Here is a 13,434-nt window from a genome sequence, read left to right as displayed (position 1 = left end):
GTCCTTTTTTTGCAAAAAATTGTTTAATCTGTAGGCAAGTTTTATTTTAGTGCAGACAATTACATTTTATTTGTTAAATTATTAGACATGTGTATTATGTTGTTAACTATTCAGTTTTGCTATTTGATTGTTTAGTTTACTGAATACATATGCAAAATACAGAGAAAGTTAGAACAGTTCCATGAATATGGTTACACATGAAGAAAGGTTTGGCAGAAAAAAATAATAATAGAAGAGTTTGGCATGCTTGCCTTCATTGGTCAAGGCATTGAGTGCAAGTGCTGGGACTTTGTTCTCACATTTCTGGTCATCAATCTTGTAGGTAAGGGGATTAAGCTGGAAAGATAAAAATAAGATTCACAAAATGTTTACAGGACTGACTGGCTTGAGTTATAGGAATAGGCTGGGACTTTTCTCCCTCAAGCACCTGAGGGGGGAGCATTATTGAGTTATTTCAAGAAAGTTGTTAGGTATATGGAACGAGTTGCTCAAGAAAGTGGTAGAGGTAGACGGATAGCAATGTTTAAAAGACATTTAAACCAATAAATGGAGAGGAAAGGTTTAGAGAGATATGAGCCAAATTCAGACTAATGGGATGGCCTAGACAACTTGCTCAGCATGGACATTGTCTGCATCAAAAGGCCTATGTCCCTGCTGTAAAACTGAATAGCTCCATAACGTGTTTGTATTCTATCTTCAAAAAATAAAACAGGACTTTTGTAACTAATTGTGCAGAGAACCTGGGGTGTATTTTTGTGTGGGTTACATGTGAATTTCACATCATTACTTCATTTAATTTTTAAACTTACTGTGTTTCTTCCCCTCAAAAATTCTTTTGGGTTTGTCAAAGTTTTGTTATTCTTCAAGATTACATTGAACATGAATATGGGTTCTTTGTTGGGACAACTTCCAAATATTTCTAAAGTGTGGGAAAACCTACTAAACAGAACTAAGTAACCAATAACAGATATGAAGCGGCATGAAGTTTTCAAATGGAGGAATGGAAAAAGACCTGGGGAACTGATAAGGAAATTAACAAGAACAGATGTCACATAACATTTTATTCTCAGGCAAATCATTTTTTAAAAAAAAGTTACACGACTACAATTTTTTTTTAAACATTGTGTCATAAACTGGTCTAATCAGGGTGTATATGTGCCAATATCAGTCAGACTTCTCTCTTCCTATTTAATATCTTTTCCCGTTTGGATCACTATCATTCTCATTCTAGTTGGCTGCATTGGAATCAACTACTTGGGAGTATTAGCTAACTAATGGGCAATGTGAGTGTGATTTTTGTAAAATGCAGTGGCGTGCAACAATATTGTATTGTTACCACATACTTTAAGTAAACTATGGTTTTCTTTAAATTTGGTTTTAATTTATTTGGAAACCATAGTTTTGCAAGAATCAACTTTGCTTGCAATTTTACAGCTGTGCTGAAAGTTCACAATGACTGTGATTAAAAGTTTCATTGGGACACAACAAATCGATTCAGAATTGAATATCAAATGGCTTAGTTTTCATTTTCATAAAAGGTAAATACAAGCCATGACACAAGTCATTACACAGACTGCATGTTAATGGCTATGAAGGTGCTTTGGTTGAATTTCCACGAACACAGTCATCGTAATTTTTTACAGGCTTTTCCAGCCCTAGCAAGCGTACGTCAGTAAGCAGCTTTCAGTCAGTCGTGGACAGTGACTCTGCAGCTTCTATCAGCCTAAATGTGGAAATGGACAATGTCAACTTTCATATCAAGAAACATTCCAAGTACCCGTATGTTCCAACACATCCAGCAGATCAGAAAGGTATGGAAGGGAAAATAAATACAATGCAGGAGTCAGTGTAGGAACTAAGTTTAGTTCTTCATCCAAGGTTTTGGATAAAAGTAATGACCAAGGTAAAAGTACACTTTACTGAAAAATTAATTAATTTACTCCAGGTGGTTAGAGTAGAGTTTTGAATCCTAGGTTTTACCTGGAGAAAACCATATTCTTTCTTAAAACAAAAAGTAATTCATCTTATGGAATGGCTACATAATGCCTGAATACTGGGCTGTATTTGCACCTTGGCTTGCCAGTAAAACAGTCCTGATTATTTTCCCCTATTCTGCTCATACCCCTCTTCAGCTTCATCCCTTCTCTCTATATAAAAAAAATAATCAATGCTATTGAATTTTTTTCCTCATATTCCTGCATGGTAACATTACAATTCTTCGATCTGCTTTGCAGCCAATCTTTGCATTGCAACTAATTAGCGTTTTACAGATGCCACAGATTTGATTTCTTGCTACTTTTGATGACGTTCTTTTTTGTTATCATCACTTGTCATTGCTTTGCTGGTTTTATCCATATGCTGTTCTTGTGTCACAACGTCTTTAAGTTAATGTCTTTGCTTTTGTGTGATGCTATCATTTGTTGCACATCAGGTATTGTTTAATTTTGGTTGTATTTACTCTTGACCTGATCTTGTGAAATAACAAGCTTTGTTTACTCTTCTCTGTGTCTAGCTTGTTGATGGCTAACTTCTTCCTTTATTCAGTAATGTGCATTTAGCTAAAATTAAAAATTCAAGTTTTTAAAATTAATGTTTGAATATAGCAAATCTCAGAAATGGCGTACACAAACTTATATTTTATTGACAACCAGATATTATTGTACAAAAAGAAGTGAAATGTTAACTTTATTTCCTGTAGAAAATTGAAAGCAAGTTGACAAATGTACAGCTACTCAACTTTACAGCTTCCTAAAGTCAATTTACTTCATTTGTTTGCCAGAGTTCCTGGTATCTGAAGATGGAGTACAACAAATCATTGGTATAAGTGATGCTTTTATTAAAGGCAAGTAAAAAAAGTTTGTGAAGATATGAATTACAAATGTTTATCTCTAATGTTAATTTCATTACCAAAATAATTTGCTGTCATATTTGTATGCGAGTTTAATCAACAAGTTTAAGCTCATCACAGGAGGTGTGCACTTAACCAATTGGGAAAGTGACTTCATTTAGACAGAAAAGTTGTGACTGTTTTTCCATGACTTTACTCTGGATCAGCATGGATACAGGCCCTTCAGATCCATAAGCCCATGCCATCCAAAAACTCTAATTAGCCTGCAAACCATGTACGTTTTTGGAGAGTGGGAGGAAACTGGTGCACCCAGAGGAAACTTGCATGGTCATAGAGAACGGCACTGGATTCAAACCCAGTTTGCTGGTTATGTAATAAATCAATTCTTGTTTTTATCAGTTGAGATAAGTAGGTTATTCCTGTGTGAACAAACAAAAGAATTCATGAATACTAACAAATACCATTCACTAAATTTGGAATGGCAAAACTCAAAATGAATGTGAAATAGATATGTGACAACAAATAGTTATATCCTACACATGAATGACTTGTTAGAATCAATAGCATTTTTGGATTTGTGCCTCTAAAATGCCATCACATTCCAAAAAGTCAACAAATAGAATTTCTGTGCCTCTGTTTTTAGCCTGTAATTACATTTTCCACTTAAAGTCATGGCTTTAAGAATGTGGAAACAGACTTTTTCATTTTATTGGGCTGATCATACCTTCCATAAATAGGTTGAGTGTCGCTCAATTTCCTTTCCTCCATCTTCAGCGAGAAGGAAGACTATTCTCAGCAACCAGATTGTTGATATCCCTGACAGTTGATGTGACTTTAAAAGGCTGTACTGTCATTGTAAAGGGGCCCCAAGGAATATTATGAAGGCAATTTAATCACATCAACTTGGAGCTCAGCCTTCTTGCCATCAAGAAGAAGAAGCTTCGAGTTGACAAATGGTGGGGTAACAGGAAGGAGCTAGCAACAGTCCAGACAATCTGCAGTCATGTTGAGAATGTGATCAAGGGTGTCACTATAGGTTTCTGTTACACGATGAGGTCTGTGTATGCTCATTTCCCTATCAATGTGGTTGTTCAAGATGCAGGATCTCTGGTAGAGATCCGTAACTTCTTGGGAGAGAAGTATATTCGTAGAGTCCATATGAAGCCAGGTGTTTCATGTATTGTTTCTCGGACCCAGAAAGATGAACTTGTTCTTGAGGGAAATGATATTGAATTAGTATCAAATTCCACTGCCCTGATCCAACAGACCACAACAGTCAAAAACAAGGATATTCAAAAATTCTTGGATGGTATTTACGTCTCTGAGAAGGGTGCAGTTGTTGAGACTACAGCTTAGACATAAAGGATTAAAGCTGCTCTCATTCAGCAAGCATCCACAGTGAAGAAGGATATTCGTAAATTCCTGGATGACATCTATGGGAGCAACAAGGAGACAGTTGTACCACAGACTGGAGAGTAACATTTAATAATGGATATGTTGGGGTAAAAAAAAATGATTATAGCAGTTCAATTAAATTTTAATGACTAAAAAAAATAGGTTGAGTGTCTGAGATTAAAATGAAAATGCTCTGGAAGAGAACCTGCCTTGAATCAGACTCCATCATGTTAGAAACTGGTTTGTGGGAGTTGGTTTGGCCAACTAATTTTTTTAATTGATGCTTTACTTTGTCAGTCATTCTACTTTTAAATTTGCATTGCCATACTCCCCTGGCTTTGGAAGTCCTGACAGCTGAAAGCAGGCAAAGGTTGAATTAAAATGTATTTGAGGACTATTTGTGAGTCAGGAGGCCTAGCAGTATTTCTCCAAACTTTTCTGTAATATCAAATCTTCATAATAATTACTAATATAATTATTTTTCCCCTGAAAATTCCTGTTGGGCACAGCAAGTAAGAATTTCAATGCATATATACATTGTATCCATGGATTCACCTCCAGTACTCCCACAGCAACATGGCCTTCAATCCAAACCACTGGCAACCCGAGCTCCAGATCCAAACCTCTGACACGGAAGCCCTCGGCACCTTCTCTCATCTCAGTTCAGATACCTGGGGCCCCTTCAGCCAGTCTTGAGCTACTCCCCAGTCGTTTGCAGCCTGGTTGGAGTCCCATGATCGCAATCACTAGCACCCTACAGCCTATTTGGGTTCCTCTGCTCATCACTAACAGCTCACTGCCTGTGAGTTCTTCAGCCTCTGTCCGCTACCATGGTCGCTTCGTGTAGGTTGTCTGCTCAGCTTCTAATATGGGGGGGGGGGGTCCCTCCTGTTTTCTGGTGTCCTACACTAGTCCTTCTCCGGAGTCCGCAACCCCTTGAGGCCACTGCCGAACATAGGCCATCTTAGGCCAAGACTCTGTGGTCACAGGATTTTGGAATAAACCACTGTCGGCTCCTTTATCGGGCCATTTAAAGCTTGGATAGAGCCAACATGGAGCAGTCGGACTGGTCATTTGGACTCCACAGGGTGCGCTTTGTCTCTGCTCCCCACTCTCTGAGGGTCTGCACCAGCGGCAGTGCCAGAGCAACAATCTTGGCTGAACATTAACAAGACTAAGGAGCTTATGAATTTTAGGAAGGAGAGGTCAAGAGGCCACATACCTGTCCATATTGATGGGATGGAGGTGAAGAGCATTAATAAGTTGGAATTTCCTGGAAGTCCACATATACGGAGCTATCCTGGAGCCCAGCAAGGCACCCATGAAGAAAACACACCAACACCTTTATTTTCTAAGTCTAAGGAGATTTAGAATGTGGTTAAATTCTTTTCCATGTTTGTAGAAAGTATACTTGTTTGGTTGCATCTTGGCAGGATTTGTAAATTCAAGTGCCCAGGAATGCTGAAGTCTGAAGCAGGTAGCAAATCTAGCCAAATCTGTCACAGACTCTGACTTCCCATCAATTGAAAGATGCTGCCTCATGAAGGGAGCCAACATCATCAAAGACCCTCATCATTCTGGTCACAACCTCTTCTCACGGCTACCTTTGGGAAGAAGATATGGAAACCTGAAGTCCAGCATCTCAAAGATCAGTTTCTTTTCAACAGCTATCAGGCTTTTGAATCTCCCCTTACGACACCAATCACAAACTATTCTGGCACCACAAAAAGACCTGTCAGCACCTTTGAAACATTACTTTTCAGCTTGCTTTACTCTAACTGAATATTTATTACCCATTTATATTTTGTATATTATCACTTTCCACATGGTAGTTTATTGACGTTTTTTTGACAAAGTAATGTTTGGCTGTAGGAAGTAGGAACTTCCGTGCATATGTACATTGTAAGACCATAAGACTTGGCAAAAATAGGCTATTCAGCCCATTGAGATTGCACTACCATTCAGTCATAACCTGATCCATTTTCCCCATTCAGACCACTGCCTGACCTTCTCCCTATAATCAAGAACCTATCAGTCTCTGTTCTAAATATACCCAATGACCTATGGCAATAAATTCCACAGATTTACCCCCGCCTCCAGCTGAAGAAATTCCAACAAATTGTATTTGTGTGTACGACAAGAAACTCCTTATCATTATGATTTCAGGTGCATGGATAGAAAATGTTTAGAGTGGTATGGATGAACACAGGTAACTGGGACTAGGTCAAGTAGGAAACTTGGTCAGTGTGGACAAATTGAATCAAAGAGACTTGTTTGCATGTTATAAATATCTGACTCTTTTTAAATCAATGATGCCCGACTTGCTTGCTTCAGCATTTTCCAATTTTTTTTCATGGCATGATCCTTTATTCATGTTTTGGTATTGTTTGGGCCTCTTGGAGATGTTGCCATTAGCAACAGAGTTCACAGACCAAGAAGTTTAATGTCCTCATAACTCCTCCCATTAAACCATTTTGACTCATTCTATCAGACATTCCCTTTGTTCTACAAATTTCTCCCCTTTTTCCATCCTGCTAAAATCTAACATATCTCTCCCAGTTCTGAAAAAGTTGCATACCTGAAATATTAACAATTTCCCTTTCCACAGATACTGCTTGACCTGCTGTGTTTGCCAGCATTTTCTGTTTTTGTTTCAGTTTTCTAGCATCTGCTTTTTTAAAAAAATTTCCAAAAGAAAGTCTATTTCCTTCTAAGCTGATGAAATTCATCTTTAAATTATTTTTACATTGTTCCTCTAGAATCTCTCTTTGATCGTCGAGTTGAAGAAAAATCAAAAGATCTTCTTTTTACACCACTTGGCTGGCATCATAGCTCCCTAGACCATCTCAGGGAAGAAAATGGAGAGAAACAAGCAATGGAAAGATTACTGTGAGTATACGTATATTCAAGCACGAGTATAATCTGGTGTACTCTTACAATTTTGCCAAATAAACTATAATTGGTTAATATGAAGCTGAAGTTCATCTGCGCTTTCTTTTAATGTTTAAAATGCATAAACTCATACTTGGCATTGTAACTGCACTGATTTACCACAGTTTACAAACAAAGAGTACACTTGTTTCTTTCAGCACACAATGAAGTTGTCTTTCCTTTATTATTCACTATAACACAACTCCCCAAACACCACCCAGCTACACTCCTCTGACCTTCTCATTGGCTCACTGCCACATGGGTGATCCTGACACTCTCTCTCTTCCTGCATCTGAGATTCATCACCCGTATACTAACGCTTAAGACACTCGTGCATGTGTGCTATTACTTCTGTGAGTCACATTGCTTATGTCATCAGTGGCGGCTGGCACTGCTTCCGACGAAGGTAAGCATGCGACCGCAACAATTCTTCACTTTAGTCTTTGAGCCATGCAAGGAGTCGACAGATTGGAACTGTCTTGCTAGGTAATGGTAAAGAGGGCTGACAATTTGGCTCGACCTTTTACTAGAGTGCAAGACAGGCAATGCACGGTCAGACTGGCAAGGGTTCATCTGGTCCTCTGACTCTGGGTCCGACACAGAACATGAACGTTGATATACACTGGCTTCAACCTGTCGATGAAAACTGTCAACTTTTCCATTCCTGTCGATCACAAAAGTCTTCGAGTGTCATTGTAAGACCTGGAAAGGACCATCGTAAACAGGCTGATGTGGTTTGCGAACAGCGGCATGCCAGAGGAACACATGAGTATAACGTTGTAAATCATTTGGCACATTCACTGCAGGTGACGCCTGCTGTGTAGGAGTAGGTTGGAGTAATCTCATGTTTTCCTGAAGACGATCAACATAACTAGCCAGATCATAGAACGACGTGCTTTGACTCGGATTCACAAACTCGCCTGGCAAAGTTAACATAATGCCATATACTAACTAGCTCTGCTGCTGAACATCCATGATCTGCCTTAACGACAGTATGTTCTCCAAGGAGAACCATGGACAAACTTTCGCTCCAAATAGATGCATCACCATCTGCTGTTAATGCTGCCTTCAATTGTCGATGGAAACGCTCAACGAAGTGGATGGTAAGCTGTAGTGTGTATATGGGTAGTGCCTAAAGGAGCAATTAACTGCTGTTTTTGCGACATAAAAAGGCACAGCTAGAATCTGATAGTAAGCACTGACTAGATCTATTTTTGTAAATACATATTTGCCATGGAGGTTTGCTGAAAAGTCTTGTAAATTGGGGTTGTATCGGTCAGGCACGGTAGAATTGATCATGGCACGATAATCACCACAAGGCAATAAAAAGTTTTTTTTTTAAAGTAATAGGGAGAATCCTGGGAATTATAGACTGGTGAGTCTTGCATAAGTGGATGCTTAAGGATAGGATCTATGAGGATTTGGAGAAGTAGTCTACACAAGGATAGCATGGCTTTGTGAATGGAAAGTTGTGCCTCACAAGACTAATTGAGTTTTTTGAAAAGGTAACAAAAGAATTTGAAGAGGGTAGGGCGGTAAATGTGGTCTGCATGGATTTTAGCAAGGCTTTTGACAATGTCTCGCACGAGAGACTCTAGAAAGTCATGAGTCATGGGATCAGTGGAAAATTGGCTGTATGGATAAATAATTGGCTTGGAGAAAGAAAGCAGAGAGAGGTAGTGGAAGGAAAGTATCCTGCCTGGAGGTCGGTGACTAGTGGATCCCTGCTCTTTGTGATTTTTTTTAAATAAATGACCTGGATGAAGAGACAGAAGGATGGGTCACTAAGTTTGTGGTTGACACAAAGGTTGGAGGGATTGTGGATGGAGCTGAAGGTTGTCGAAGGTTACAAGAGGATATAGACAGGATGCAGAGTTGGGCAGAAAAGTGGCAGATGGATTTCAATCCAGAGAAGTGTGAGGTGATGCATTTTGGAAGGACAAATCAGAAGAAGGCTGAGTACAGGGTTAATGGTCATTTAATTAAGAGTATGGATACACTTGGGAACCTTGGGGTTCAAAGCCATACATCCCTCAAGGTCGCTGCACAGGTTGATGGAATAGTTAAGGCCTTTGGGATGCTGAGTCATTAATGGGGGATTGAGTTCAGGAGCAGAGAGGTCATGTAACAACTCAACAATCTTTGGTAAGACCACACTCAGAGTATTGTGTTCAGTTCTGGTCACTTCATTATAGGAAGGGTGAGGAAGCGATGGAGAGGGAGCAGAGGAGATTTACCAGGATGTTGCCTGGATTGGGAAACAAGTCTTGTGAGGCAGGTTAGCAGAGCTGAGACTTTTCTCTTCGGAGCTTAGAAGGTTGAGAGGAGACTTGATAGAGATCTACAATATTATGAGAGGCAAAGATAAGATTGACAGCCAGGGCAGGATCAGCAAACACCAGAGGACGTGTACAAAGTTAAGGGAGGCAAGTTTAGGGGAGACATCAGGGTTAAGTTCTTTTAAACACAGTTGTGGGAGCCTGGACTGCCTTGACGGGAATGGTGGTGGAAGCTGAAACATTGGGGGGGCATTTAAGAGACTCTTTGACAAACACATGGGTGAAAGAAAAACAGGGTTATGGGGTAGTGACTGCTCCCTTCATGACTCCCTTGACCAATCCTCCCTCCCCATCAATCGTCCCCTTGTGACCATAGGAGATGCTCCACATGCGCCCATGCTTCCTCCCTGAGTACCATTCAGGGCCCCAAACAGTCCTTCCAAGTGAAGCAACATACCATTTGTGAATCTGCGGGGGTCATCAACTGCATCCGGTACTCCTGCTATGGACTCTCTACATTGAAGAGACTGGACGCAGATTGGGTGATTGCTTCATTGAGAATTTTAGCTCTGTCCACCAGTGGCCACCCATTTCAATTCCCCATCCAATTTCCTTGCCAACATGTCTGTCCATGGTCTCAAGTACTGCCAGACTGAGATCACCTGTAAATGGGAGGAATAATACCTCATCTTCTGACTGGATATCCTCCAACTGGATGGCATTAATATCGACTTCCTCTGTGGACTCTCCATTCCCCTCCTCCTTTCTCACACACATGATGAATTCTACCTAGTCCCTTATCATATCCAAATTAACCTCTTTTATTGGTCTGGATTCCTCCTCATTATTTGAATTCTGAGACTTTCTAATATATACTGCTCCTGCCCTTTCTGATTTCCCCCCCCCCCCCCACCTTTGAAGGGTTAAGGCCTGAAACGTCGGCAATTCTTTGTTTCCTATAGGTACTGAAAAGAGCAGCTGAATACCTCCAGCATTTTGGTGTTTATTCAAGACTCCCACCAAATGCTCATGAACATGACCTGGTAAACACCAAAAAAACCTCTTTCCAAAAATCTCCTTTGACAGGATCTGTTCCAGCTGGCCTGCGCCCCTCAACATCTGTGATGTTTGCCTGTCGCCTAGGCTGTCATCAGCTAGTAATTGGGCAATATGAGTCTCCCTAGATGGCTGAGTACGCCGCAGAATAGCCGCCTTAAGCATGTTGTATGGAAGATTACCATCTAGATCCACTAAGTCAACCTCCACTTCACAGGCAATCTTACTCCACAAGTAAACCGTTCTTAATCTTCTGTCTCATCACACTGAGGACAGAGAAATGTGCCTCAAGGATCATGAATGCTGGTGGATTTTTAATATCATTAGGTTAATCTCCCCGTCTGCTCCTGTAAGGGGTTTACCCTCATCACTATCCATTTTAAATTAGACGGTACTGTGAACTCACAGGGTCACCATTTGTAACAGCACTGATTTGCCTCAGCTTACAAACAAATAAAGAATACAAAATCACTCATTTCTTTCAGCACATCATGAAGTCAACTTTCTTTTATTTACTAGACATAACATTGTATTCTTCAACTCCCCAAATACCACCCAGCTAAACTCCTCTGACCTTCTCATTGGCTCACTGCCACACAGGTGATCCTGACACTCTCACTCTCCTCCTGCATTTGAAATCCATTGCCCATACATTGATACTTAACGCACCCGTGCATGCGTGCTACTACTCCTGCACGTCACATCGTTTATGTCATCAATGGCGCTCCTGATGAAATTAAGTATGCGACCGCAACAGGATGTTCGACAATTGTTGGAAATGATTGATAAAATAAGGGTCTACCTTCTCAATTTTCCAGTTGCTGACACTAATATAAATTTATATTTTTGAAGGTCTTTTAAAAACTCTAAACCAGATTTCATGGAAATATTTTAAGTTTAGATCAATGGTTCCCAACCTTTTACTTTCTACTCACATACCACTTTAAGTATTCCCTATCTCATAGGTGTTCTGTGATTAATAAGGGATTGCTTAAGGTGGTATTTGGGTGGAAGAAAAAGTTTGAAAACCACTGTTTTAATCATTCCAAATTTATTTGTTATGTGCACGGTTTCATAACTCCAAAGGAAAAGGGCCAATGACAATTTTTCTCAAGCAAAATATTTCAGTAATAATTGGGTCTAGAGCAGTGATTCTCAACCTTCCCTTCATACTCACATAGCACCTTAAGCAGTCCCTTACTAATCACAGAACACTTATGGCATGGGGAATACTTAAAGTGGTATGTGAGTGGAAAGTAAAACCACTGGTTTAGGTTAATGTTAAATTTGATCAGAATTGCATTATACTGGATATCACACTGGTATGAAGAGCTCCAATGTCTAATTTTAATTAATATTAATTCATGCATTCTTTTAAAAGAAAAGGCGAGTAAATTGCAGGGTGTTTCTTACATTCTACAGAAACAGGAACTCAGACTTAGTTTTGGTTTTCAAAAGATTATAAATTGATTATTTTAATAATTGCTAACTTTTAAAATGGAGAATTGAATGGTAATAATTTTGTGCTTAAAATTGTGTAATGTATCCATAAAAATAATCTGCTTTGTACTCAAATTTATTTATTTGCACCAAAAATTAACTGAAAAATAATCCCTCATTCATCTTGCAACAGGCAGCATGTCTGTTAGTTTGAGCAGAAAATGTACAACTGATTTCTATTTTCTCTTGTTTTTGTACACAGTTCAGCTAATCATAGTCACATGATGGCCTTGTTACAGCAACTTCTGTATAGCGAGTCTCTCTCATTATCATGGAGAGATATAATTGTTCCTGTGGTCCGGCAGGTTGTACAGACCGTGCATCCAGATGTCAAGAATAATGATGATGACATGGATGTCCGCCAGTTTGTTCATATTAAAAAGGTACCATCTGCTGTACCTACTGCACTAGGTGCATTAGTTTTCTTTTCTTTGACTTGGCTTCGCGGACGAAGATTTATGGAGGGCTATGTCCACGTCTGCTGCAGGCTCGTTGGTGACTGACAAGTCCAATGCGGGATAGGCAGGCACAGTTGCAAGGGAAAATTGGTTGGGGTTGGGTTTTTCCTCCTTTGTCTTTTGTCAGTGAGGTGGGCTCTGCGGTCTTCTTCAAAGGAGGTTGCTGCCCGCCGAACTGTGAGGCGCCAAGGTGCACTAGTATCATTGTGTAAAATAACAAAGTTTGGCTTGAATTCCAAACAGCTTTGCATTCTTTGTTTTTTTTAAAGCAAAGGTTTTAGAATTAATTTAATGATTAGAATATATTTCCAGCCACAAATATACTTCCTTGCAAAACATGAAATTAATCTAAAAGTTGTTCTTTTATTTTTCCCTTTTTAGATTCCTGGTGGCAAAAAATTTGATTCTGCAGTGGTCAATGGATTTGTTTGTTCCAAAAACATAGCCCACAAGAGGGTGAGAAAAAGTTTAACTTGTGCTAAAAAACATTCTGTATTTTGAAGGAGACCAGTCAGAGCTGATGTTTTTTTAAAAAATTATGTCATCAGTTTTCTACCTGGTAATATTGTTGAAGTATAACTGAGGTTCTGAAATTTTCACAGATGAATGCTTGTATAAAAAATCCAAAGATTTTGCTATTGAAATGCTCCATTCAATATCTCTATCGAGAGGAAACCAAGTTTACGTGCATCGATCCCATTGTTCTGCAGGTTTGTGTTTAAATGTTGCTCATAAATTTTCCACATTTTAAAATTCTGGTGTGCAGTAGGAAATTTTGTGTGTGTGGCGACCCACGTGTTTGCAACGGTGAACCAGCCCCACTTGTCATGCACGGTCAGCAGGGCAGCCGTGGCAAGGATGGTGATGTGAGACCGGCTCTTCCGGTCCACTTAGGAAGGTCACGTACATGCTTGCGTCATCAGGACGCAAACACCAGATGTTAGGGGCAGGACTGAGGACAGGCTTA

General features: G+C 39.7%; 1 protein-coding gene and 1 pseudogene across 1 annotated transcript in view; both read left to right on the top strand.

Annotated features, from left to right (window-relative positions):
* pikfyve (phosphoinositide kinase, FYVE finger containing) overlaps nucleotides 1-13,434 on the top strand; it is a 133,505-nt gene that overhangs the window by 71,092 nt on the left and 48,979 nt on the right. The window contains 6 exon segments of the mRNA XM_069934451.1: nucleotides 1,644-1,811; nucleotides 2,780-2,842; nucleotides 7,003-7,132; nucleotides 12,212-12,392; nucleotides 12,849-12,923; nucleotides 13,070-13,177. Of these exon segments, the coding sequence (XP_069790552.1) occupies nucleotides 1,644-1,811; nucleotides 2,780-2,842; nucleotides 7,003-7,132; nucleotides 12,212-12,392; nucleotides 12,849-12,923; nucleotides 13,070-13,177 (725 nt within the window).
* Nucleotides 3,121-4,267, top strand: LOC138760248 (large ribosomal subunit protein uL6-like; annotated as a pseudogene).

Source organism: Narcine bancroftii, chromosome 4 (assembly GCF_036971445.1).
Source record: "Narcine bancroftii isolate sNarBan1 chromosome 4, sNarBan1.hap1, whole genome shotgun sequence".
Lineage (NCBI taxonomy): Eukaryota > Metazoa > Chordata > Chondrichthyes > Torpediniformes > Narcinidae > Narcine > Narcine bancroftii.
The sequence above is the reverse complement of the archived record's forward strand: the minus strand, read 5'-3'. Positions and strand labels throughout refer to the sequence as shown.